The sequence below is a fragment of the Hibiscus syriacus genome, unplaced genomic scaffold (genome assembly GCF_006381635.1).
Source record: "Hibiscus syriacus cultivar Baekdansim isolate YM2019G1 unplaced genomic scaffold, ASM638163v2 tig00110429_pilon, whole genome shotgun sequence".
Classification (NCBI taxonomy): domain Eukaryota; kingdom Viridiplantae; phylum Streptophyta; class Magnoliopsida; order Malvales; family Malvaceae; genus Hibiscus; species Hibiscus syriacus.
Genome location: NW_024062733.1, coordinates 12,183,562 through 12,209,757, shown reverse-complemented (window position 1 = coordinate 12,209,757; position 26,196 = coordinate 12,183,562). Strand labels below are relative to the sequence as shown.

The 26,196-nt window shown below is 31.4% G+C and overlaps 3 protein-coding genes across 3 annotated transcripts; 2 read left to right on the top strand and 1 right to left on the bottom strand.

The window, feature by feature from the left end:
- The first annotated feature begins 1,449 nt into the window (after positions 1-1,449).
- Positions 1,450-5,122, top strand: LOC120124797 (ELMO domain-containing protein A-like). The gene is made up of 9 exons (XM_039143373.1): positions 1,450-1,666; positions 3,304-3,410; positions 3,583-3,651; positions 3,867-3,982; positions 4,069-4,123; positions 4,403-4,523; positions 4,624-4,671; positions 4,751-4,845; positions 4,916-5,122. The coding sequence occupies exons 1-9, from the start codon at positions 1,567-1,569 to the stop codon at positions 5,012-5,014; spliced, it is 810 nt and encodes a 269-aa protein (XP_038999304.1). The 5' UTR covers positions 1,450-1,566; the 3' UTR covers positions 5,015-5,122.
- Positions 5,123-17,345: 12,223 nt separating this feature from the next.
- LOC120125077 (65-kDa microtubule-associated protein 8-like) lies at positions 17,346-21,058 on the top strand. Its single transcript, XM_039143573.1, has 11 exons — positions 17,346-17,493; positions 17,586-17,789; positions 17,986-18,243; positions 18,340-18,552; positions 18,797-18,952; positions 19,030-19,189; positions 19,284-19,435; positions 19,528-19,615; positions 19,907-19,980; positions 20,490-20,564; positions 20,660-21,058. The coding sequence occupies exons 1-11, from the start codon at positions 17,410-17,412 to the stop codon at positions 20,981-20,983; spliced, it is 1,788 nt and encodes a 595-aa protein (XP_038999504.1). The 5' UTR covers positions 17,346-17,409; the 3' UTR covers positions 20,984-21,058.
- A 174-nt stretch (positions 21,059-21,232) lies between these two features.
- Positions 21,233-21,883, bottom strand: LOC120125159 (NCT transcriptional regulatory complex subunit A-like). Its single transcript, XM_039143655.1, has one exon. It carries the CDS (start codon positions 21,785-21,787, stop codon positions 21,410-21,412), a length of 378 nt encoding a protein of 125 aa, XP_038999586.1. The 5' UTR covers positions 21,788-21,883; the 3' UTR covers positions 21,233-21,409.
- Positions 21,884-26,196: the final 4,313 nt, after the last annotated feature.

Genomic DNA, 26,196 nt, shown 5'->3' with positions numbered 1-26,196 from the left:
TTGCACGAAAGAAGGTAGTAAAAGAAAAACCTTGATAGGGAAAAATTCATCTATCGATTTTATTTTTAAAATTTATACATTTTAAAATAAAAAATACATAACACGTGTTATATATTCATTACATTTTCTTCATTCAATAAAAGTTAACGGTTAGATTTTTTAAAAAAAAGTCACTATTTTTAATTATAACAAAAATTTCTAATCATAATAGTAAATCAAGCATAAAATTAGAATAATTTTTATAATCATTGAAAAAAACTTGTTACACCATGAAATTTTTGTTAGTGATTAAAATATAAATTTTGAAAGTTTAGTGGCTAAAATATAAAATTAGAAAAAGTTTAAGAATCAAAATGGTAATTTTCTCAAAAAGAATTTTTATCCCATAATGAATAGTTTACCCCAATAATGACGGTTTGGTGGAAATCATATTTTTTATCTATAATTTGTGTTAAAAGTTAGAAAGGGTTAAAGTCTAGTAAAAATTCGGTAAATCGAAACGAATAAAAATTTTGAGAAATTTTAAAAGATAATAAATTAAGCTTAATAATAGTATTTCCACATTTTAAAATGATGGAAAATAATATGGATCATTGGATTTAAGAATTTATTTTTATGTTCAATTTGGATCGTTAGATGAAAATGACAACATTGAAATTTTTGGAAAGTTGTATGGATAAAATTGTAAAAGATACAATATTTTGTTCATCTTTGAGTTTGAGAATATGATAAGAGACATGTGACTTGGTATAAATGTAATTATCAAGTTTTATTAATGGTAAAATTGTCATTTCTCGTTAATTTAAATTTAAATAAATAGCAAATTAACATGAAATTAAGAAGAAATTTCATGAAAGCTTGTTTTTCATTTTCAAAGAATTTTCTTTGGTTTTTGGATTAAAGCGTGAAATAAAAAAAATTCTATTCGATGAGTTCTATCATTTGGTATCATTATTGCATGCTAATATTGCTTGAATGCTAAGATCTCAAATTTTAATGTTTATGTCCATGTTAAGGTTTTGTAAATTGATCATGGATTTTGAGGTTATTGGTGTTGTAGAATAATTTTTAAACTTGATTGATGATTAAAATCACCTAGAAATGCATCTATTGAGTTCGGCTTAAACTTAGGGTTTAGGGAAGTTTGTTATTTGATTAAATTATGTTAAGGGTTTAATTGAAAAAAATCATAAATTTTTAAAGTTTAAAAATATTTCAATTAAATTATTATTATTGAAATTTTATTTAATTATAAAATTTCAAATAATATTTAATCAAAACAATATTTTAGTCAAATATTTATTTAATTATCTATTAATTGACATGATTAATTTATTTAATCTCTTTTTCCTAACAACTAAACAAAACAAAAGAAATAATCAGGGTAGTTTTGACTTTTTAATATTTTAGCCCACTTTCCTTGACTCACTCGCATAAGAACACAGTTCCCAAACAGAAACAGAGAGAGGTACCTTCCTCTTTCTATATAGTGTATGCCCTCAATATATTTATAATTATAAAGATCCAGAAGCTGCTGAAAGGCGTTTTGCTGAGATTAGAAAGAAAATGAGTAGTATAGTTAGGAATCAAGGAAGCTGTGTTGCAATCCGCGCTTTCTCCCCTTCCTCTTCCTTTAACCGTTGCTCTCACGGCTCTGTTTCTTCAGGTATTTCTCTCTCTCTCTCTCTCTCTCGGCCTCTGTAATTCCATGCTCAATTTGTAAATGAAATTTGTATTATGTGTATATATATGTATGTATTTGCAGAGATTCTTAGTTCTTTGATGCTCCCAACACAGCAATGGTGTTGATTACGGAGTTCTCGTTTCGTTTTTTCTTCTTATCCTGTCAGGTTTATGGTTTTGTAAAATTGAAGAAAAATTGAATTTCGCCAAAATTTTATTTTGCGATAGAAAAATTGTAGAGGAAAAAAATTATAATTAAGAATTTTTTTCTTAGTGTTTTTTTTTGTGGGGGGGGGTGGTGGTTGGGAGAGAGATGAGTATGTCCTACACTACTAATGAATATGTTGTTTTAATGGTGGATGATTCGCTTCCTCCGATCAGAATCTGGAAATGTTAAGCTCATTTTGACTTTGAGTAAAAGAAAAAGAAGAAAAAAATCATGATTAATCTCCATTTGTCGTCATAGAACTGGGAACGGTTGCTGCAATTTATGGCGTAATAATGCGGGATTTGTCGCATTTTGGGGTTTCTGTAGCGGTCCAACCCAATCATCTTCCGTCGATGGCCCGTGATTAGTCTAGGACTCTAGGTTCGTCCTTATCGGACATATTATAATGCCACCCGCACTTGATCATAGCCCGCCCACTACTTAACCTAAAACATTAGACTACATAAATAATATACAATGTAATTAGTTTTGACGAAAATCACATTGTTGACGTGTCTGTAAAAACAAATTTATTTTAAAGAGTTTGCGTAGTCACAAGATGAACCACTTTTTATGTACCCGATTTAGGTATGATGCTGACCGTTTGATGTGAAGTTTTTTTTAGTATACTATGACTAAAAAGTCTCATCTTTCATAACCCACTTTGCTTTTTCACCCTAATATTTGCTTTGAAGTCACAATATTGACTTTTTGCCGACGGTTTCCTCACGCGTTATTTTAGAGCGTGTTTGCAGACTCCGAACACTTTGTATCTATTTTCTCATAGGGTAGTGGTCCCCACCACTTGCATGCTAGACTTGCGAGCGGCACTGAAAAGGACCAAGAACTGCTATATACAGTCTAATGATTTGAATTTTTTTGGGCCAGTAACTCAATGATTTGATGAAGTCCAGAATTCATGGACTAATTTCTTTCCTGGATGCAGCAACATTAGCTGTGGAAATAGAAAGCATTGGCGGATGCACTAATCTGTATTCCCATTATTTGGAAGAATGATTAAATTTAATGTAATACGTTAAAAAATAAAATAAAAACTTACATACTTATCATTTTTAATAAAAGAATATTAAAATTTTAGATTTCTTTCTTAAATTTTTGGATGGGTCACTGAGAAAGCTTGTGCACCACCTGAAACTGTTACTTTTGCTTCAATTTATTTAATTTTAATGTCAAGTGAAAACTATCGGCTGATGTAAAATGGTACGGTTCAGATCTTCAGCTAGGTCACTGAGCACCAAAAACGGTTTTTGCTTCGGCTTTTTTCATGGAAGTTCTTTTGTTTTGTTTTTTACTTTTATATGTCTTTTAGCAAAAATAGTTTTGGGTTTGAAGCTGTGATTGTAACAAATGTGAAAAAGAAAGAGACCCAATGGTTGTAACAATGTATGCAGATGGTACATGTGGAAAGCCAGCTTGGTTTGGTAAGGGCCTTACTTGTGTTTGTTTCAAGCGGAAGGGAGTTTATGAAGGGGCTTGCATTAGCTTGACACCCAAACAGGCAAGTACATGATGATGATTTCCTCTTTTAATATTGACCAACAAATATGAATGCATTGTGTTGGTAGCAAACAATTTGGACTTACATATATATGTTATATATTAAGCCAGTTTTTAGTTTTTCTAATATATGTAGCTTCCTTATATGTGATAGATTCGTTAGCAAATTGCAGGAAGAAATATTGAAAAGGTTGAGGCACCGGATGAAAGTTTACTTTGATGGTTCCAGACCTGATCATCAGGTTTGATTCTGCATTTTTATTTTATTCTTCACATGTGAATCTAAAGGTGGCCATTTGCTTTATACTTAAATGTTGTCCGTTAAAGGCTATCAAATCTTCCATATTCATTAGGATACACTGAAGCAGTAGTTATAGCTAAAGACAATGTAATCTAAACTATCAGTTCCATATTCTTTTCTTTCAAGCCAACCTACCAACAATTTTCTTGGCGACAGGAAGCATTGAGAGCACTATGGGCTGCTACATACCCTGGAAAGGAACTGCATGGCTTGACATCCGATCAGTGGAAAGAAATGGGATGGCAGGGAAGGGATCCATCAACTGATTTCAGGTTGGCATTAATTTACTGCTATTATATTTTTTGGAAAATTATTTCTTATAGTTCATGTTCTCTAACTTATTTTCCTTGACAAACAGAGGTGCTGGATTCATATCCTTGGAGAACTTGTTATTCTTTGCCAAGACATTCTCGGCAAGTATATCATTCTCGTGAGCATTTTTTTCGAGTCATTTGCACTGACCCTTGTTTACGATGGTACACAAATCACCTATGTCGTTCTGTCCTCTCTTTTTTTTCAAAAAAAAAAAAAATCCATGTCTAACTGTCGTATATTTGAACTTGGAAAAAACTAACATACCCATATATTGGGGATCCAATTGCATATAGTTTAGGATAGGAGCTTGGGGTGGCAAGTGAATTAGGCACCATCAATCCATCACTATGATGCATTGTGGTGGGTTGTTATTGCAGACTTCATTTCAAGGGTTATTAAAAAAGCAAGGCGGAAAACGATCTGCATGGGAGTACCCATTTGCAGTTGCAGGCGTAAATATCACATTCATGATCATGCAGATGCTGGACCTTGATGCCAGTAAGTGGATAATGAATGCCCTAACTATGTTAATTTCAACTCTTGCTATCAAATAATTGAAGTTTTAGTTTGATTCAAACTTAATGCTCAATTTATGCAGCGAAACCAGGGACATTTATCAGATCAGTTTTCTTACAGATATTATCGGGTAAGGAAGAAGGTGCCTGCACTGCACCTGATGATGTGACTTGTGAGGGAACAAGTAATGCAAGTAGTTTTTTGTGCAGAGAATGAATGGGCGTTTGACTTGCTGTACTGCGTGGCATTCGTGGTAATGGACAAGCAATGGCTGGAGAGAAATGCGACGTACATGGAGTTCAATGTAAGAATGATAATAGTAATGATGCCGGTCTAATAGTAATAATATAATTAGTAATGGATGATGTGTACAGGAAGTATTGAAATCAACAAGGTGTCAGTTGGAAAGAGAGCTCCTGATGGAGGATGTGTTGCGGATTGAAGACATGCCTTCTTATAACCTTCTCTGTTAGCCATGATTACTCGGATTAGGAGGTGAGGTCTTCAAAGTTTGTACAATCCCTAATTTTTTCTCTATTTTGGATTTCTCCCTACTATATTGCCCCTAGTCTTAAAACGACTATAATTTAAAAAATATATATTTATTTAAAGGTGTAATTTTTAATTTTTTTTACTCTTAATTTATATTTTTCCGTTACTTTTAATAGTACGAGGCAGGACGGAGTCACGAATAAAATTGGCAAGGAAGGGGACAGGGGTTAAAATATTATATTTAAAAAAAAACACACACAATTACTTATTAAATATTTAAATTCAAAATACAATGTTTATTTTGTTTAATATTTAAACTTATAATTACCTAAATTGTTATTAGATAAAAAACTTGAGAAGATTGAATTATCATGTTTTAGTTTGACTCTACTTATTAAATATTTAATAATTTTTTATGTTTTTTTATTTGAATACTTATTTTTAATAGAGAAAATAACCTCAGTGACCTAAAATGTCTTATAATATACGATTTTAACCAACTTTTTTTGGATTTGCCAAAATGACCAACTAAATCGTAATGTGATCGATAATTCGCAACGCGATCTCCGGTATCGCAAATCAGTTTTCAGATTCGCAACGCGATTCTGACTATCGCATTGCGATTTTCCAAATTCGCATTGCGATTTTCCTAATTCGCAATGCGAATACGTAAATCGCAATGCGAATACGTAAATCGCAACGCGAATTTGGAAAATCGCAATGCGAATACGTAAATCGCAATGCGAATCTGACTATCGCAATGCGATTTACATAACGCCATTCGTATCCAACGCGTATTTTTTTTTCAAATTCCAAACACGAATATATTAATATATCGAAACACTGAACCGTCCACAGTATATCCCGTAATTGTAACTCATAACCTAAAACCCTAAATCACAACTCATTCTCATCTCCATCTCTCACTCTTTAAGGAGACATTCGTCCCCATCTCCGACGAAATCAGTCCCAATCTCCAACGATATCAGTCTCCATCTCCGGCGAAATCATTCACGGTCAGAAATGGAAAATCAACCATATCAACCACAGAGGGTTAGTTTTTTTAATTATTTTTATTTTGAAATTTTTGCATTACTATTAGGTTTTTCATATTGAAATTGATGATAAATTTACTGGTGTTTTCAATAATAGATTAACCATTTCACTTAGATTGCTTATTATATTCATTCGATTGCTGCCAATACTGCTAAATTGTTTAGTCTTTAACCCTGTGAAGTTAGTATTTATCTTTATTGTCTTTTGGTTGAAGTAATGCAATTCATTCAAGTTTCTTTCAATTTTAATATTTGAAACCGAGAATGACTATCGCAATGCGATTCTGTCGTTGCGATTTTCATTTCGTGTTGCGATAGTCATTTTCGTGTTGCGATTTTCATTTTCGTGTTGCGATTTAAAGTTTCAGAAACTATTCTTCTTCTGCAAATTGAAACTTGAATGAATTGTATTACTTCAACAAAAAAATAAATACTAAATTCACAGTGTTGCAAATTTAAGTTTGAAGAATAAACTACTACTCTTTATGTTTATTGTTCATATCTTCACAGTGTAGTTTTTGGTATATCTAAATTGGTATGCTTATTGTTTTTGCAGAACTTTTATTCGGCTCAATTGACCTTAAGAAATAAAGTAAGTCTGGCCAAAACAATTGCGTCGAAGCTTTCACCTGTACAAAAAAAATATTTGAGGATACTTGCTTCGGGCCATGGCTGAAAGTACAACATCCGGGTGGAGATGCTATGTTGACCCATCTGTTTCTTCAAACCATGACTAGCGATCTACCAGAGACTATACAACGTCGTGATGAAGAGATATTGTTTGATTTTCCACCGGCGTATACGTGTTTTGGGCGGGAGGAGTTTTGCTTAATCACCGGTCTACGCTTTGGACACGATGAAGTAGATCGGTACACTAGACATATTACCCGCTTATCATGGTTTTCCCGGGTTTTTCCTGAGTTGTCAACGGAGAAGTCAAATTTACACGTGGAAGACTTGACGAGATTATTGAATAAAAAAGATGGTTTTACTCGGATGAATGACGTCGATGTTGTCTGAGTATGCCTTCTAATACTTTTGCAAGCCGGCTTTTTAGGTAGAGAGGTCCGACAACCTATTCTTAACGATCTAATTAAATTGGTAGATGACCTAAATGCATGAAACCTGTTTCCGTGGGATTCGTATCTATAGAGAGCTACATGGAATAAGTTGTCGTCTGCCTTTAATGATCGGAAAAGTTTGCGTGACGATGGTTCCAAATACACTTTGTCAGGCTTTATTCGGGCCTTTAAGGTAATAATTTTTATATAATGTTTCCAAAATTATAATTAATTCTTTAACAATTACTAATGTTTGTTATTATATTGTTTGTAGATTTGGATATTTGAGACCTTTCCCGCCATGCAGACATATGCATTAAAAACTTCTAATGATATTCCTAGGGCTATTTCCTGGAAGAGGAAACGGTCCTTGCAGCAATGGGAAGATTTATTACCGTATACTACAATAAATACTGTAAGTTAACACAAATACTACCATATGTTTATAAACAAGTTATTACTAGTACACGTTTAACTTTGTTTGAGCTTTTATATTGTTAGGAGGCCAACACTCCATTACAGAGACTGACACCCACGGAAGCTGAGTTTGCCACTAATTGGTGGCAAGCTAGTAAGCTTTTTTTTTATGGCACGGATGATGAGCAGCCACCACTTCGAGAGCAATCACCTCACCCAGAGCCATCACCTGATCGACCCGAATATACACCTCCACAACGAGAGTCATCACCTATTATGTCACATCATCGAGCCTATTCTCCATCATCACCTCATGATAGGCGACCGACAAAGATGCCACGACGTTTATCTCTTTGTTCTCCACCTCCACCTCCACGGGATGAGTTAGGGGAGTTACGTAATGAGGTCAATGCCTTGCGTGAGGAGGTCGATACTTTACGCGATGACAATGGTGCATGGCGTGTTGAGATGTCTACTTTACGTGATGATGTAGCAGCTCTACATGAGATTGTAGCATCGTTGCAGAACAAGGTTCATACTCTACGCAACGAGGTAAGTTTAATATTTTTCATATTTAACTTGATGATAAATTTACTCGTAATTTCACTTAGATTGCTTAGTAAATTCATTCGGTTGCTGCCAATACTGTTTAACTGTTTATTCTTTAACCCTGTGAAGTTAGTATTTGTTTTTGATTGAAGTAATGCAATCTATTCAAGTTTCAATTTGTAGAAGAAGAATAGTTTATTATCGCAATGCGAAAATGACTATCGCAACGCAAATATGACTATCGCAACGAGATAATCGTAATGCGAAATGAAAATCGCAACGCGAAAATGACTATCGCAATGCGAAAATGACTATCGCAATGCGAATTTGATTATCGCAATACGAAATGAAAATCGCATTGTGATTCTCTCGTTGCGATAGTTGAATTCGCATTGCGATAGTCAAATTCGCATTGCGATAGTCATTTTCGCATTGCGATAGTCATTTTCATGTTGCGATAGTCATTTTAGCGTTGCAATTTTAAGTTTCAGATTTTATTTTTCTTCTGCAAATTGAAACTTGAATGAATTGCATTACTTCAACCAAAAGATAAATACTAACTACACAGTGTTGAAAATTTAAGTTTCAAGAATAAACTACTACTCTTTATGTTGTCATTGAACCTGCACTAAACCTATATGTTGTCCTTTTAAATGTTTATATAAGTGCTTACTTCTGGAATGTTATCTGATGCATTTTGTGAACAATGATATAATAATGTCTTGGGTGAATACCGTGCAAGTTTGAAATATATTTGTCTTTGTTTTCACTGTTTAATATCATGTATGTTTATTTACTGATTTATGTATTAATTTATTTTTAGCGGTCCGCTAAGGTGGATGCTCTACGTCGGGTTTTTCTTTCAATACGGAGTTCACATATCAGACGGCGTGCACGTGCCATTACGTCTCCGTTCACCTCAATAGTGCGAAGAATCCATAAGAAAAAGCCCGACTCACCTGTCATCGTTCAAGAGGCCTCCCCTATCGTTCAAGAGGCCCCTATCATCCCTCAAGAGTCCTCTCCCACCGTTCAAGAGGCCCTGTCATCGTTGAAGAGGTCCCTCCCAACATTCTAGAGCCTGATTCACACGACGTAATATATCGAATTATTGAGAAGCCCCCTCACGTGCCGGACATGATGGATGACTGTTGGCTTTCGTATAAGTTACCGGCCAGTACCATTCTGGCAGATGAAGTGGAGAGGAAACAACTACCGGAAACAATTCTGGATAATACCCTTTAGGCTAAGACCGCAGTTGATTTTTATCTACATGAACGGAGCCAAGGTGTTACGCTGACATATACAAACTCAACGATGATATGCATTTGTTGATTGAACGGTCTTGGTGGGGTGTATTATTAAGGGTTGAAGACAACGGCTATTTCGATGGAGGGTAAGTCTTATATTTCTTCTTGTATTTCAGTTTGATTAATTTTTTTTTTTAATTTATGTAATTCACTAATATATGTCTTTTTTTGTAAAACAGCATATTGATGCATAGGTGACACGTCTTCTAATTATAAAGAAATTAAAGAAAAATATAAAAAAACGCGATATACAATTATGCCGGCGTCTTTTCACGTAATTCACTTGAAGAATCAACGACATGAATCATATGTGTTGGCTAATGGACAAACTAAACTTTATCCTGTATGGTGGGATGTCGATAAGGTTAGTATATTTGTTTCAATATTTTAAAGGTTTTCATAAATAAGTGTGCAATTTGAATTATTACATTTCGATGCAGGTGTTTATCTCTGTTTTGGACCGTACTCATTGGCTTCTCGTCGAGCTTCAGCTCCCATCCCTAAAGACAATAGTATATGACAGCATGATAAATTACATATCATTGTCTGATTTGAGAGATATTATTAAGGGATGGAGCTCTCATTTGTCTAAATCCTTGGATGCAATTAATTATTGGACTAAGTCTGGAAACAAGAAGCCAAAGAAGTTCAATGTTACAGTTATCAGAGACGAGACCGCGCCACAACAAACGAAGGAAACCAGAGGGGATTGTGGTCCTCTCGTATGCATGTGCTTGGAGCGTTTGACAACAGGAAGTACACAGTTTCTACTTCCACCAATAGAGATAGAGGTGCAGTAGGCTTGTGGTTTCGGTATTTTATGGCTAGAGCGATATATGCGAGACGCTGCCTACCTGCATCCGCGTTATGAAAGTATCCATAAACAATTTGTAAGTCAAATGCAAGTGTTGTTAAACATATATACTCTTTTTGGTTTGAAAATGTTTGGTTAAGTAGCTAGAATTCAATAATTTGCTGTTTGTAGGTTTTAGATGTGTAGAAAGTGTTGTTGATTCAATGTTTGGTTTCTGCAAGTTAATCCTAGAGTGAGCTGCGTGAAATGGATGTATGGATGCAAAAGTTGATTCAATAATTGATGAGGAAATAATTCATTATTATTTTTTGATTGTTTAATTGATTTGTAAAAGATGATTTGTAAATATTGATTTGTTTAATTGATGTGTACATAATTATTATTTGTGATTGTTTAATTGATTGAAAGGTAATAGTTGATTTGTTGATTTCAATATGTATTATGTTAAATGCAAAACAGACTATCGCAACGAGAGAATCGCAATGTGAAATGAAAATCGCAACGAGAGAATCGCAATGCGAAAATGAAAATCACAACGCGAATTAAGTTCGCGTTGTGATTTTCATTTTCGCATTGCGATTCACTCGTTGCGATTTTCATTTCACATTGCGATTCTCTCGTTGCGATAGTCAATTCCGTGTTGCGATAATCATATTCGCGTTGCGATAGTCAAATGAATGTCTAATAAGTGATAACAACTAAACATATCATAACAATGTTCAAACTCAAGTTACTAATACATGTCTAACTGAAAATGTTAAAAGTTCACACATAATACAACATTTGCATTTAAAAATCACCTAAGTTAACAGTCCCAAAAGGTGAAGCCGGTTGTGATTGTGATTTTGATGAAGATCCATATTTTGGTAGAGGAAAAGATGATTGTGATGGCACTGGTAATCCACATGTCAACCTTGTATGACCACTTTCCTTGCACCGATTACATGTCGATCTCTTCTTCTCTTCACCCTTAGACGGTATACGATCGTGACTTTTTGGTCGGCCATATAGCCTTCTGTCCATGGCTGGTGGTAAAACTGTTTGTAAGTCATCTGGTATGTCCCACTCAGAAGGATGTGGAATAGGGTAAACAATCTCGACATAAGTCTGTCGATATACTTCTGTAGTGTAGCAATCCATAACGTATGCGCTTGAATCATCTTGGTTTAGATGAAGAGAAACTTTTATAACATGACCACACGAATAACCGGATGTTTGTCATTTCATACAACTACACGTCTTTGTATTTAGATCAACAAGCCCATTTAAGTTATTATCCAGTACTTCAAACAAAGTGTTTGAACATGGTTCAACTCTCCATGACGTTGACTTCACAACACATTTCATTATCTTTTTTTCAATACATGGCGTAACACGATGTTCTAATGTTCCTGTAAATTTAAATAAATAATACTTAGTAAAATATATGATAAGTTACGAATTTAAAGAAATAATACATGCGTGGTTTCTTTTCTTGTAGTACCACTGTTGAATAAAGGCTCGAAAAAACTCTATTAACATAGTAATGGGTAATTTCCGGGAATGACGACTTGGAACGTTGATTGATTCTGCACTATTAGACGTCATGAAACCATATCTTGCTCCAAGTTTATATACTCTTAACCATCTTTCAAACCCGACATCTTCTAGTATTTGAGCACACTGAGGCAAAACACGTCTTAAACAATTTATATGTTTATTAAAATCTACTTCCCGATAAGCTTTTACAACCTTCCAATATGTCCATTTGTGATTTTTTATACCAGCAGACCTTGATTTTAGATTTCTATATAAATGAACACCACAAAGTCCATGAAAAACATATGAGAAACACCTTCTAACAACGTTGTCAATTGAGTTTGCCCTATCGGATATGATTGTCAGATTGCTAATAGGACCTATGCAATCCCTAAGATGCCCCATAAACTATATCCATGAATCAGAGATTTCAGATTTGCCAACCCTGTAAGTTATTGGCAATATCCCATTGTTAGCATCCATGGCTACTGCTAATAAGTTTACTCCAAGGTATCGACCTTTTAAATGTACTCCGTCAACTATAATAACTGGACGCATGCAAGTAATAAACGAACGAATCTACAAAATCATATACACAAGAAATATAATCATTTAAATGTGAAATGCATGTAACTAACAAAAATGAGTCAACAAAATTATATTGATTTACTAACCGCAGCACCAATGGCGATAAAAAACAACTCAAAGCGTCTATCTCTATCTGTTTTGATATAAATTACCGACCCAGGATTTTTCAGCTTTAAATTGTGACAATAAGCCGGCAGTTGGATAAACGATGCTTCTGGCGACCCCCTCAACAATTCCAAGGCATAACATTTGGCTCTCCAAACTTGAGAATATGAGATACTAATCTTGAACCGAGCATTCATGTCAGTCATAATTTCATGTCCCCGATATACCCTGCCATTCAAAAACATTAACTCAGCCAAAAAACCACCAAACACCTTTTTGTTTACCTGTCTATGGTAAGGAAAAACTTGGGTTCTTGAATATATATGTTTATCAATAAAAGTCCTAACTTGAAACATTTCGCAATCTTTTATCCTCTTTGCAATCATACGCCACGTACAGTTTTTGTCAATCATACACCTTGTTTCGAAACGATCTTTGCTTGATTTGTTAACTTTTAGTTGATAGTCATCTTCCACACATTTCGTATACAAAGCTATCTTCAAGTCTTCCTTTGTATCAAAACAATCATCTTTCTTAATACGAATAATTTTTGTGTAACAATCAACTGCTATCTTTACCAACTCTTCTTCTGGTATCTGAAGTAATTCTGGCATATTCCAGTTATACTCCCGTGGTATTTTCTTCGGGGACTTTTCTTTGGGGATTTATTCTTCTTCTTTAGGGTTATATGAATTACAGAATAGATATTCGCATTGCGATTTTCCAAATTCGCATTGCGATTTTCCAAATTCGCATTGCGATTTACGTATTCGCATTGTAAATTAGGAAAATTGCAATGCGATAGTCAGAATCGCGTTGCTAATCTGAAAACTGATTTGCGATACCGAAGATCGCGTTGCGAATTATCGATCGCATTGCGATTTAGTTGGTCATTTTGACAAATCCAAAAAAAGTTGGTTAAAATCGTATGTTATAAGGCATTTTTTGTCACTGAAGTTATTTTCTCTTTTTAATATTGTATTGCTCTAAATTTTATGTAGTTATGTCTGCAATGTGTACGTACATTATCAAAAACTAAAAAATTATAAATAAATATTATCTTATAATCACTCTAGATTGTTAAAAAATAATAATTCTTTAATATATATATATATAATATGAATTAATTTTTTAAAATTTAGTCTATGATATTTTTTTATATAGAAACAACTAATTTTATTTAAAATAAGAAATATCTCAAATTACAATAAAAAAATTACAAATCACAATCATAAATTAAGCACATAATTAGGGAAATTTCATAGAATCATTGAAACAAAACTAGTAAATTAAGATCACATAAGGATTATACAAGGAAAAATTAAATCTAATCAACAAACTCAAACAAAGATAGATAAATATCTGATCGCATCGACAAACAAACCAAAAACAAATCGCAAATCAAACTAGAGCGACTTGAAAAGCTATCTACAAACGCAAATTGGATATTCAAATATAATCTGAGTGTCCAAAGTAGAGAATATCACAAGATATCAGGTAAACGTCATCTTGATCAATCGTGACGATATCAAATCAAGCGTTAGAAAAAATATAAATAAAAAAAGCCAAAGAACCAAAAAAATATACCAAAAAGCATAAGAAAACGTACCATAAAGGCAGATAAAAACGTGCAACAAAGACAGATGAAAACGTGAAACAAAGGCATACTTATTAAAAAGAAAAAAGAAAAATAAAGATATGATATAAAAGAGAAAAATAAAATAAAAAATATCGACGGTCAACAATTAATATTTAAGTTGGTCCGTCACCAATCAACGGAGACGAAAAAAAAAATGAACGGCACACCAATAAGATAAAATTATGTTTTTAGCAATCTAAATATATTTAAATCAATCGTAAGGTAATTTTATGTAGTCTTATGATCATATTTGAATATTTTCTTATTTCTTCTAATAATATTATCTCTAAAATTTGGTTTGAAATATTGTCTTTAAAAATATTGTATATCTTATTATTGCAGTCAACATTTGTTGGTAGAATATGAATTATTAATCTATTGAATTTTATATATAATACTTTAAATATTACAATGAAATTCAAAGATAAAATAAACACTGAAATTAGGGTAGAGAAATACCCACTTACTCTCATGTTTAAAAATCACCTCTTGGAATGATGGCTCGTTAGTTATATGTCAGTTATATTTAGGGTGTGTTTGATAATTAAAATTATTTTCTGAAAAATGTTTTTCTTATTTTTCTATGCTTGATAGCTAAAAAATATTTTTTGAAAAATGTTTTCCGATGTTTGATAGTTGTAAAAAGTTTTACGGAAAACATTTTTCAGTGATTGATAATTTTAATTGATTTCTTCAATGTAATTCATTTTCTTAGTTCCTTTGTATTTTCTGTAAATTGTTTTACTATCTTATTTTTGTAAAATATTTTCTTGACTTTTCACTTTAGAGTATAAGAACTCAAAAAATATTATTTTATTTATTTAATATTAAATTAATATTTTAATATCTTTTTAATATAAAATGTTAATTATTAAAATATTTTTTATACATATAATATAATTTTAATAATATTATATTTTTAATTTTATATTAATATGTACTTAGATATATTATAATAATATATGATATTATATATTATTTTTATAAATATAATACTATTAAATTATTAATAATGAGTAATATTAATTTGTAATTTAATATTAATATAATAATTCAAGATTATGTTAATAAAATACTAATAATTAAAGAGTGTTCAAATGATTAATTTGATTACCTATCGAATTGAAATACCATTAAGTGAAAACTATTTCCCAAAAAATATAATTAATTTTACGTAAAATAATTCTAGATACTTCATTGTACATAAAATAATTTTCATGTAATTCATTTTTTGAAAAATAATTTTCAAGTAATTCATTTATATAAATTATTCTTTTAAAAATCAATTACAGTCTATGTTCACTACCAGATGGCCTTGATTCAATCCTCCATAGGGATGTGCATGACCCTCCTTTCTTAAGATATTCATAACTGTATTTCATTAGCTCTGTTTCATTCAAAAAGAAGAAGAAGAAGAAAATAACATAAACCCGTTGAGATATATTTATTAAGTAATTTCAAATAAAAAAATCATTCTACTCTTTTATTACTTATCCATATAACTTTTTTTTATTTTCTTTCATTTGAATTACAAAATAATAAAAATTTATTTTTAAATTCTCAAACCAACTATATGTTAACCTTAAAATGAAATCATTTTTTAAAACGCAAAATTAAATTGGTTAAAATATAAAAGTAAAAGAAATGAACTCAAGTTAATATACATATAATTGAAAAAATAAATAAAAGTGAATATAGAAAAAATTAGAGATCAGAAGAAAATTATAAAATTTTCAATGGGTTAAAATATAATTTTATCATCAATTTTTTTATATTTTAAAAGGATTAACTCAAATTTCATCATTTAGAGGGGCAAAACATGATTTTATCATTTTCTTATATAAAAACTTTAAATTTTAAGGAATTAAACGTTATAGATAGTTAAAATAAATAGAATAATAAGTAATTAAAGGGAAGTTTTCCCTTTTTATTTTGATGTTATTTAATAAATAAATCTTAAGGGATTATTTTATTTTTTATCGTAATTATTTTTAGATTTGTAATTTGATAAATATGATTTTCTTATCAAACCTCACAAGGATTTGATTAATTTTTCCATAAAATTTATACGCTTCGTCAGAGATATATTTTAATAAAGAGTTCAAATTTGTATAATAAGGTTAGGTGAGTGAGAACGCTGTTTGCGTTGTTAGGTTCCTTCCAAAATTAATACGATTATTTTTTTCAAAACCATTAATTTATTGATATTTATTTAATACTTCATTTAAAATAAATAAAATGCATGCATTATTCCAATAAATTCAAAATTTGGTAAGAACCAACAACTGGATTTATTAGCGATGATATGAAAAGGACTATGGTTGAAAATCTCATTATGGGAGAAAACTAAGCTAAAATGTTAATAATCAAATGGTCTAGGATAAGGTATTAAAATTTTTAAATAAAATTAGAAGTTCGAATCCTAATGTTGTAATTGAATAAAGTACACTGACAAAATCATCTCCGTGATAAGTCTATAGTATTTGATCCGAATCAATTAATCAATAGAGCAGATAATGATAGTTTAACCGTATAGGCTAATGATAAGGAAGAGACACCTTAATTTCCTATTCAATCTTTGCTAGAAAGGTGAGGGTGGTGGAATGTGTTGGGATGAAAATGATAATCTAACTATTCCCAAATCCTCAATCAATATTATATTTGTTTTGTCCCTAATCATTAGTTATGGAAGGAATCTCAAAATTATTGCATTTTTGGAGTATTGTCTTTGACCCTTCAAAATTAGGTAAGCTTAACCATTCTAGAGGAAATATCAGTAACTCAAGATTGAACCATAGATTGAACCACTGGATCAGATGGTTCAGAATCGCCTAGCCAATGTATCGGTAGCATTCTTTTCTAATGATTCAGACATTTTAATAATGGACTGTAGCCCTGTTCCGTCAGTACACGTATTCCTTAGGGATCAAGTTACTGTTAAATCTAATCTGAAAAAATATACCTAAAATGAATGTGAATATGATGCATGCAATGTAATGCCTGATTAATAATACATACCTAAAGTAAACAAGATGGAGAGAGTCATTTTGTCTATTCTTTTCATATTTAAATTCAAAAATAATGAGGAGGTGGAAAGGTCGAACCTGGAAAATCCATGAAAATGGATGACTCTTGAACCCAAAGCTTCACTAGCACCTAACTCTGTCAGCCTTGTGTTTTAAGCAAAAAGCTCACCACCCCCCTGGTTATTCTTTCTCAAACCAACAGGTTCCACTTTGTTTTAGTTTGAGTGTCCAAACCAAAGCGCCGGTTTCTAGTGGTTTCAAGTCTCTGAGCAGAAGCCGGAACCGAAAGATAGGATGGGATCGCTCCAAGCACCTCCTGGAACGAGAAGCTCTGCATTGTTAGAAACTTCATGCGGGTATTTACTTCAAGAGTTGCAGGCAAGAGATTTTTCATTTTTTTCCATGTTTTGATATTTTTACATAAGCTGTGGTTGTAATCAGATCATACTTTGTGTTGTGTGATGCAATAGATGATATGGAATGAAGTTGGAGAAGATCAGTTGGAAAGAGAGAAGGTTTTACTAGAATTAGAACAAGAATGTCTAGAGGTCTACCGGAGAAAAGTTGACCGTGCAAATATGTCAAGAGCTCGCCTGCATCAGGAACTGGCTGAATCTGAAGCTGAATTCACCCACCTTCTTTTGTCCCTTGGTGAACGATCCCTTCCCGGACGGGTACCTTACCAATCAATCTAGATTTTATTAGAAAAGAAAATTTCATAAACGAAACAATTGACAACAACTTTACCTATCATTGGTCGAATCGGATAAAAACAAGGGGCTTGATCCAGTCAAGAAGCAACACAATGAAAGTAAATGTAAATGTTGATTGCTCGGTTTTATGACCTCCTAGTACTTATTGTCACTGCAGCCAGAGAAAATGTCAGGAACAATAAAGCAACAACTTGATTCCATTACTCCAGCATTGGGGGATATGCGGTTGAGGAAAGAAGAGAGAGTAAACCAGTTCCAAGCTGTACAAGGGCAAATCCAGAAAATCTCGGCCGAAATTGCTGGTCGGTCGGAGTATGATGACTCGATAACAAATGTTATAGTGAATGAGAATGATCTTTCTTTGAAGAAACTCGAGGAATATCAAAATGAGCTACAAAGACTCCACAATGAGAAGGTACATAATCTCAAATTTTCTATCAAGGAAGTTTTATAGACGAATTATCCTAATTAAACATCATATACTTTTCTCTCCTGTATCTTTCTTCTGAAGAACAACAGACTCCAGCAAGTTGAAAAATATATAGCTGCTGTTCACAATTTGTCTGCAACATTGGGGATGGAATCTTCCATGATTATTACAAAAGTTCACCCGAGCTTGAATGAGTTGTGTGGGATTTCAAAAAACATAAGTGATAGTATTTTGGCCAAACTCAATAACACAGTGGAGTCTCTGCACGAAGAAAAACAAAAGCGACTTGAGAAGGTAAAATGCTGTGCCATTATTCTTCTGAACAGATCTTTTAAGGGGAGCTGGCCCTTTGCTGTTGGCCTGTAGCAAAAAAGCATTTAGTTCTTAATTGTTAAATCATAGTAAAAGGTGAAAAGAGAAGACATTCAATTTTTGAGTTCTCAACTTTGGCCATGAACGACATAAGAAGATTCTTCACTCTGACACATGGTAAATTTTTTCATGACAATCTTTAGCTGAATTTTCGTCAACTTTGCAGCTTCACCAATTGGGTAAAGCACTGAAAAACTTGTGGAGCCTAATAGATACTTCCTACGGAGATCGCTACTTGTTTTCCCATGTTATTGGTCTAATATCAGTCTCATCAGAAGAAGTATCTGATCCTGGAAGCCTTACACTGGATATAATCCAACAGGTTCGTTTATTAGATCGTCATCACCCTGATCTATCAAAGCAACTATAAACATAAAAGTTTCTTTTAAATGTTTCAAGGCTGAAGCCGAAGTCAAGAGATTGGATCAACTAAAAGCAAGCAAAATGAAAGAGCTATTTCTCAAGAAACAGAATGAGCTTGAAGATATTTGCAATAAATCACACATGGAGATTCCTGCAAGATCAGAGACGGAAAATATACTAAACCTGATAAACACAGGTGTGATTGAACAAAAAAACATCTATTATCAATTTGTATTTTCTTCCTGTTTATATCTAAAGCAGCCAGGGCGTAACCATCTAATGTACAAAAGGGGAGATTGACCATGTCGAGCTCCTCATGAGCATAGATGAACAGATATCAAGAGCAAAGGAAGAGGCCTCTAGCAGAAAATCCATAATGGAGAAGGTGGAGAAGTGGATACTAGCTCGTGATGAGGAACACTGGCTGGAAGAATATAGCATGGTTAATGATCTTACAACAATTTTCTGCACGACTAGTTGGTTATCTCTCTAGCTGAATTTTTTTCATGTTTCCTATTTCATAACTATTTTCAGGATGAGAATAGATATTCGGTCAGCAGGGGAGCTCATAGGAATTTGAGACGTGCAGAAAAGGCTAGGGTAATAGTCAACAAAATCCCAGGTATAAAAAAAAACTGTCTTATTAGAGACGATTCCCTCATGGAATTGACTCAAACCAGAAAATTTTTCAAAAGTTACATAAGCATATACAAATGTTACACTGATTTCATTAACTAGCCTGAACAAGACAGTTACAAAAGTTGCATGATCAATTAGATTGTGTGAATGTTTCAGCATTCTACCTTGAAGCATGTTTCTCAAGCGTCACACATGAACTTAATATCTTATTGTGTGCATGAATGTATGTATATATTTTTGGAGATATAAATTCTCAAAAAATGGTTTCATGCAGCACTGGTGGATTCACTCGTAACAAAAACCAAGAGTTGGGAAGAAGAAAGAAGGAACGTTTTCTTGTATGATGGGGTAAAATCATATATTCCTCTGATTACATATTGACAAAACATAGTTGCCTGTTATAGTTTTAACAATAATGTGCATATAATAAAACGGGAAAACATCAATCTAAATCCAGCACAACAGGGAAAAAATTAACAACTAATCGCAGAATATGTGATTCAATTTTATGTTCTGGGTTTCAGATTTAACATTACTCCTGATTACTTATTCCTGAACTTCCACGTGCTTTTGCCATATAGGTCATGATTACATAACATTAATCAGATACCCACCAAAGGAAAATTACCAAATAGATCATAAGTTAACAAACAAAATTAATGTTAAAATGGAATATCATTATGGAATGCATCAAGACATGCAAGTGCAACACTCAGATCTTGAACTGATTACTTGGATCGCTGGCTTTAAAAACTCTACATGTACTAAATTGGAAATATGTTTTTTTTTCATATTATATCTCAAGCATGTTTTATCAATCAAACTGCTGTTAGGGAATGACATCTATGTACATCTAGGTACCTCTTCTGGCAATGTTGGAAGAGTATAACCTGTCTCGGCAAGAAAGAGAAGAAGTAAAGCAAAGGCAACGGGTCAGTATAATTCCACGTTCAACAAAAAAGTAAAATTCAACATTCATAATGACCTGTTTAACCAGACCTCTCTCATATGCTGGAATATGTCTGAGCAGATGAAGAAGGTTCAAAGCCAGGTAGTCGTTGAGCAAGAAAACTTCATTACATCTAGACCAACAACCAGTAATAGGCGCCTTTCAAACAAGAGCTTAAATGGAGGTTTTGGCAATGCAACCCCTTTAAACAGGAGGCTTTCCTTGGGTATCCATCAGCTAGGATCAAACAGCAAAAGCTCAGTGAGCCGCGATACGTCCTTCATAAAAGAAGGAAAGAAAGAGCAAGGGAAAAGGATATACCCTCGACCCAATTTGAACTCTCCACTAAGAGATGAAACAGCTTCAGTGGTATCGACATTTTCCGGGCCCTTGTCACCTTGAAATTATGAAAAACATAACCATTCTGATATAATGCACTAGTAACTGGAAAATCTCATTGAAGATTAGAAGAAGAAAATGATATGTTTGCAGAAAATAAATTCAGTTTGTCAGAAGAAGTTGCTATGTAGTTATATGGAGTCCTTTGTTTCGAACTCTTGGGTTAACAATTGTCATTGCAATTTAAAAAAATGAAAGTTATTTCGTTTTCTTTCTATTTCGTAGCGTGATAATCAAATAGCTAGAGTTTTCAATTTTCCTTTCCTAAATAAGAAACTCAATAATTTAAAACCCGATCAAATCCGAGTACAATCAAATTTGTCAAAAGCAAACTATCATTTAATATAGATTTTTCTAAATATAAAAGGAAATTCTACGTATCGTTTATCTGAATCGGAGCTTCATTTTCTGGCTTGCGAAAGAAGTGGTCTATGCGGCGAGTTCCAGCCAGGGCGGGGCGGGTTTATCAGCAACGGGCCGGGAAAGATCTCGATCACTCAATGAGTTAGCAACGGACTGGATAGATTCGGCTGGAACTGGAAGTGAGTCGAGAAGGAAATCGATCGTTGGTCTATGTCTTTTGACGGCAGTTCTGAGGTGATCAATCTTTACCGTCTTTTTCTTCTTCTCGGCGGCGACTTCTGCTGATCTTTCGGCGAGGAATTGGAGGAAAAGATTGGTGGAACAGGAAATGAGGAATGAGGCCTCCGGGTTTACCTTGATGTCTTTGTCAAGTTTCATGATTTTTTTTACCCTTCCGGTAGGAAATTCGGGTCGGATCGGATCGACGGCTTCATTTTCTGTCATTGATGAGACGTACTGTAAAGAATTGGAAGCGCAAAGGAACGTAATTAAGGATGGTTTAGGATTTTTAATTGGAGGGAACTTTGTTGTTCTTCTTTATGGGTATATAAAGAAATAAGAATAAATTTTTTTTTGAGAAAATAACTTCAGTGACTAAAAATCTTAGATAATATACGATTTTGATTAATTTTTTTTGGATTTACGAAAATGACCAACAAAATCGCAATGCGATCTTTAATTCATATTGCGATCTCGACTATCGCAAATTCGCGTTGCATTTCGCGTTTTGATTTTTCATTTCGCGTTGCGATTTTTCAATTCGCGTTGCGATTTTTCATTTCACGTTGCGATAGTTGAAAATCGCGTTAGTTGAAAATCACGTAGTGATTTTCCATTTCGCGTTGCGATTTTTCATTTCGCAACGAATTTGAAAAATCGCAACGACAACTGTAGACTATCGTAACAACAACTGTAGACTATCGCAACGCGATTTTCAACTATCGCAACGCGAAATGAAAAATCGCAACGCGAAATGCAACGCGAATTTGCGATATTGGATATCGCAATGCGAATTAGAGATCGCATTGCGATTTTGTTAGTCATTTTCGTAAATCCAAAAAAAAAAAATCAAAATCGTATATTATCTAAGATTTTTGATCACTAAAGTTATTTTCTCAAAAAAAAAAAAACTTCTATCCTTTGACGATTATAATAACCCGCCATATCTCCTGCTATTTTCGCGCCAAATGAAATAAGTACCGTAATTTAAATGCTTTTCGATTTATTTCGGCTAAACGAAATCCAAAAAGCCAAACTCAATACACTCAAATAACTATTCAAATTTAAATTCAAATAAAAATAAACACAACCTCCATCATACAAATCATAATCTAAATACAATATAATTTAATAAGAATAAACATTAAATAAATTAAATAAAAAAATACAATCTAAAAGCTAAACATTATAATAAAATATTTTATAGGTACAATTATGTGTTCGGTAAAATAAGTTATTTAAAAAAAATTAAACGAGTCATTTAATTAAAGTATCGTAGCAAGAACTTGCAAGGGTGTTCATTTTTTCGTTTTAACTGAATTAACCATCGAACTGAATTAATTCGGTTAATTCGGTCTATCACTGAATTATTTTGGTCGGGGAATGGTTAATATTTTTATTAATATTCGATTAAAGCTTAATTTGGATCAAAATCTTTGATTAACCGAATTTACCGAAATTATTAAATATTGAATATATTATATATATTAAATACTTATTTTAAGCTAAAACTCATTAAGAATTTAGAAACAATTATTTTTTAACCACTCTAGACACTTTAAATTATTAATACCTAATTAAATTTTAACCCAAATTAAAAATATTTCTATTATATTCAAATTAATTTAATTACAATTTTATTTAAAAAATCAATAAATTCGGTTAACCGACTGAAATAGATGAACTTTATTCGGTCCGATTAATATTTTCAAAAATAAGTTCGGCTTCGGTTAACGTCTAAACAAAAAAAAAAGTTAATTCAATTAATGAAAATTTGGTCGATTGGTGGCCGAATTAACCATTTAAACACCCTTAAGAACTTGTACATTCTATTAATTTCATCATGATTCAAAGTAATTCAATAAATTTAATTATTCATATTAAAATTTTCATCAATTTAATCGTTTTTATGATATTATCAATATGATGGGGTCCAATCAATGAAAAAATAGTTAGATAAGTGAATTCTATCATAAAGCAACAAGTTTATTGTAAAAACATTGTTATACTATAAAAGTAACATGAAATTAGTATAACATCTAAACTAGATTATTTAAAATAAAAATAAACAAGTAGCTATTAAATAATTAAATTAAACAATTATTATTTATAAAATTTATTACATAAATTTAACATGTGAATTATGTAAATATAAAACAAAAAAATTGATAAAAAAAATTCATAACATAAAATTTATTTTAGTTTATAATAAAAAATATAATGTTAATGAATATTGGACATCAATTAAATTTAGAAAGATACATAAAATTTTGTTATAAACAATAGCACAAAAAAGTGTCATTAACATAAAAAATATGTTTAGCGGTAATTGAGACGCTCAAACTTTTGAGAAAAAATGATTAGTGTAATCCCTGAATTTTTTTGCACCAAATATGATCTTTAAACTTAAAAAAAATAACCTAACCTTTTAAATAGAGGAATCAAACGTTTACAGTTACAACACTTACATGATAATTTATCCACTTACATGTCAATCTACAATTTTGATGTAACATTTCACGATATTGTTGTGGTAGTACTCGATGGACGATGATATGATAGATGAACTTAATTGATTATTAAAAAGTTCGAGGACTTATTTAATTTAAAAAATACAAATTATTTAGAATAAAAGTATAAAATATAAACAATTATTAAGATATTCAATACATTAAATATATAAATACTACAAATTTAAATTATTAAAAAAAAATTTAAGGACTACATTGAGTGTAAAAAAAGTTTAAGGATCATATTATTTTTCTATAAAAGTTTGAGGGTTTCAAATATCGTTAAATTAAAAAATTATTGTTATAATGATTTAAACTATCATGTTTCCTTATTTTCAAGAATTTAAAACAATTTTAATGAAAATACTGAAAATATATGTTTTCATATTTCCACTTATTTTTTGTTTTTATTTTTTAGAAATCATTTTCTAATTTTACAATCAAACACGTTTTCGTTAACGTTTTCTATTTTCCAATAAAATGAAAAGGAAAATAGCCTATATTTTCTAAAACCAAACGAACATTTATTTTCCTTAGAAGTTTTAAGTTCAATAGGTTAAAAAAACTTATAAACAGATAATATATTATATTCACCTTAAACTATTAAAAAATCCATCTAATATGTTTGTTTTTAGGGTAAACTATATAAATGACCACCCAACTATGGGCTTGATATCTTAATGACCACAATTTTTAAATTTGTGTCAATATGATCACTGAACTATTTAAATGATTTCAATATATCAACATTTCGTTAACATTTAACAAAAGTGTTTACATGACAGTTAACAAAATTGTTATAGTTAGGGCGCGGATCCTTGTCAAGTTGCTTATTCACGGCGCTGGAACCCTCTTTGTTTTCTTCAATTATGGTCATTATTTGTATATGGTTTGTTTCATTGGATTTTCTTTTAATGCAATTTGATCCTTATTTTTGTCTAATGCTTTAATTTGAGTATTAACTTTAAAATATTTTATTCTAGTCATGTACTAAATTTATAGTTTAAATCCCCTAGATTTTATAATTAATTAATTTGATCACCAATATTAACTTTAATTCATAATTTTTTATTTATGTCCTAATTTCAATTTAATTCTATAAATTTATTTATCCAATCAAATTGTGACGCATGTTACAATCTGATTAGAGTTTTTTTTAATTTTAATTTAATAAATATTCAATACAATCAGAATGAGACACATGACACATTTTGAATTGAAAGTTAAAATAAATGAAGATGAGTTTTGATACCCAAGGGTTACTTGCACATGTCTTAACCACTAAGCTAATTCCAACACTTGTTATTGTGATAATACATATGTTATATAACATGTTCAAGTTTAGGCATTTTTTTTAAATAATTTAGCTGGATTTGAACCCAAAATGAATTATAGTAACCAAGCAAGCCTTAACCAATAAGCTAAATATAATATTTAGGAATCATTTTAGTATTATATATATATATATATATTGATAAAAAACAGATAAGTGAAAACTTACATCTAGGTCAATTGAGAATATGATGATACTTAAATCACTAAAATAAATCTAATAGTTGATTTATAATTGATTTAAGATTTTAATATTTTAAACTAAATTTATTGTTTTCATATTTATTTTTTAATTATATATATATATACATATATATGAAATCATAAAAAATAGTTTAATATATTTAAATTATAATCATAAGAAAAAATATTTAAGATTCAAATTATAATTTTATCTTTTGATTTTAAATTGTGCTCGTGAGTTAAGGTATGTTATATTTTTCAATTTAATTTTAAATATAATTTAATATATATAATCATTAATAAATAAATTTAATTTGAAAATATTAAAATCTTAAATTAATTATTAATAATATATTATTTTTTTAGCAATTTAAGTGTTTATCATATTATCAAAATTTCCTAGATTTAAGTACACATGTCTATTTTTACTTCTACAATTAACTATAATATATAATATATAGAAAAATATTTTAATTGATTCATAAATATTAGATTTAGCCTATCGGTTAAGGCTTTGCTTGGTTATAAACTAATCTTGACTTCAAATGCAATTAAGTTATTTTTGTTTTATCTTTCTGTCTAAACCTGAACAAGTTTTATAAACTTAAA

Coding starts and splice junctions, on each gene's coding strand:
- LOC120124797 (XM_039143373.1), top strand. CDS start 1,567: ATGAGTAGTATAGTTAGGAATCAAGGAAGCTGTGTTGCAATCCGCGCT. Junction 1,667..3,303: donor TCACGGCTCTGTTTCTTCAG/GTATTTCTCTCT, acceptor CAATGTATGCAG/ATGGTACATGTGGAAAGCCA. Junction 3,411..3,582: donor TTAGCTTGACACCCAAACAG/GCAAGTACATGA, acceptor AGCAAATTGCAG/GAAGAAATATTGAAAAGGTT.
- LOC120125159 (XM_039143655.1), bottom strand. CDS start 21,787: ATGACAGAAAATGAAGCCGTCGATCCGATCCGACCCGAATTTCCTACC.
- LOC120125077 (XM_039143573.1), top strand. CDS start 17,410: ATGGGATCGCTCCAAGCACCTCCTGGAACGAGAAGCTCTGCATTGTTA. Junction 18,553..18,796: donor AACAAAAGCGACTTGAGAAG/GTAAAATGCTGT, acceptor TCAACTTTGCAG/CTTCACCAATTGGGTAAAGC. Junction 18,953..19,029: donor CACTGGATATAATCCAACAG/GTTCGTTTATTA, acceptor AAATGTTTCAAG/GCTGAAGCCGAAGTCAAGAG.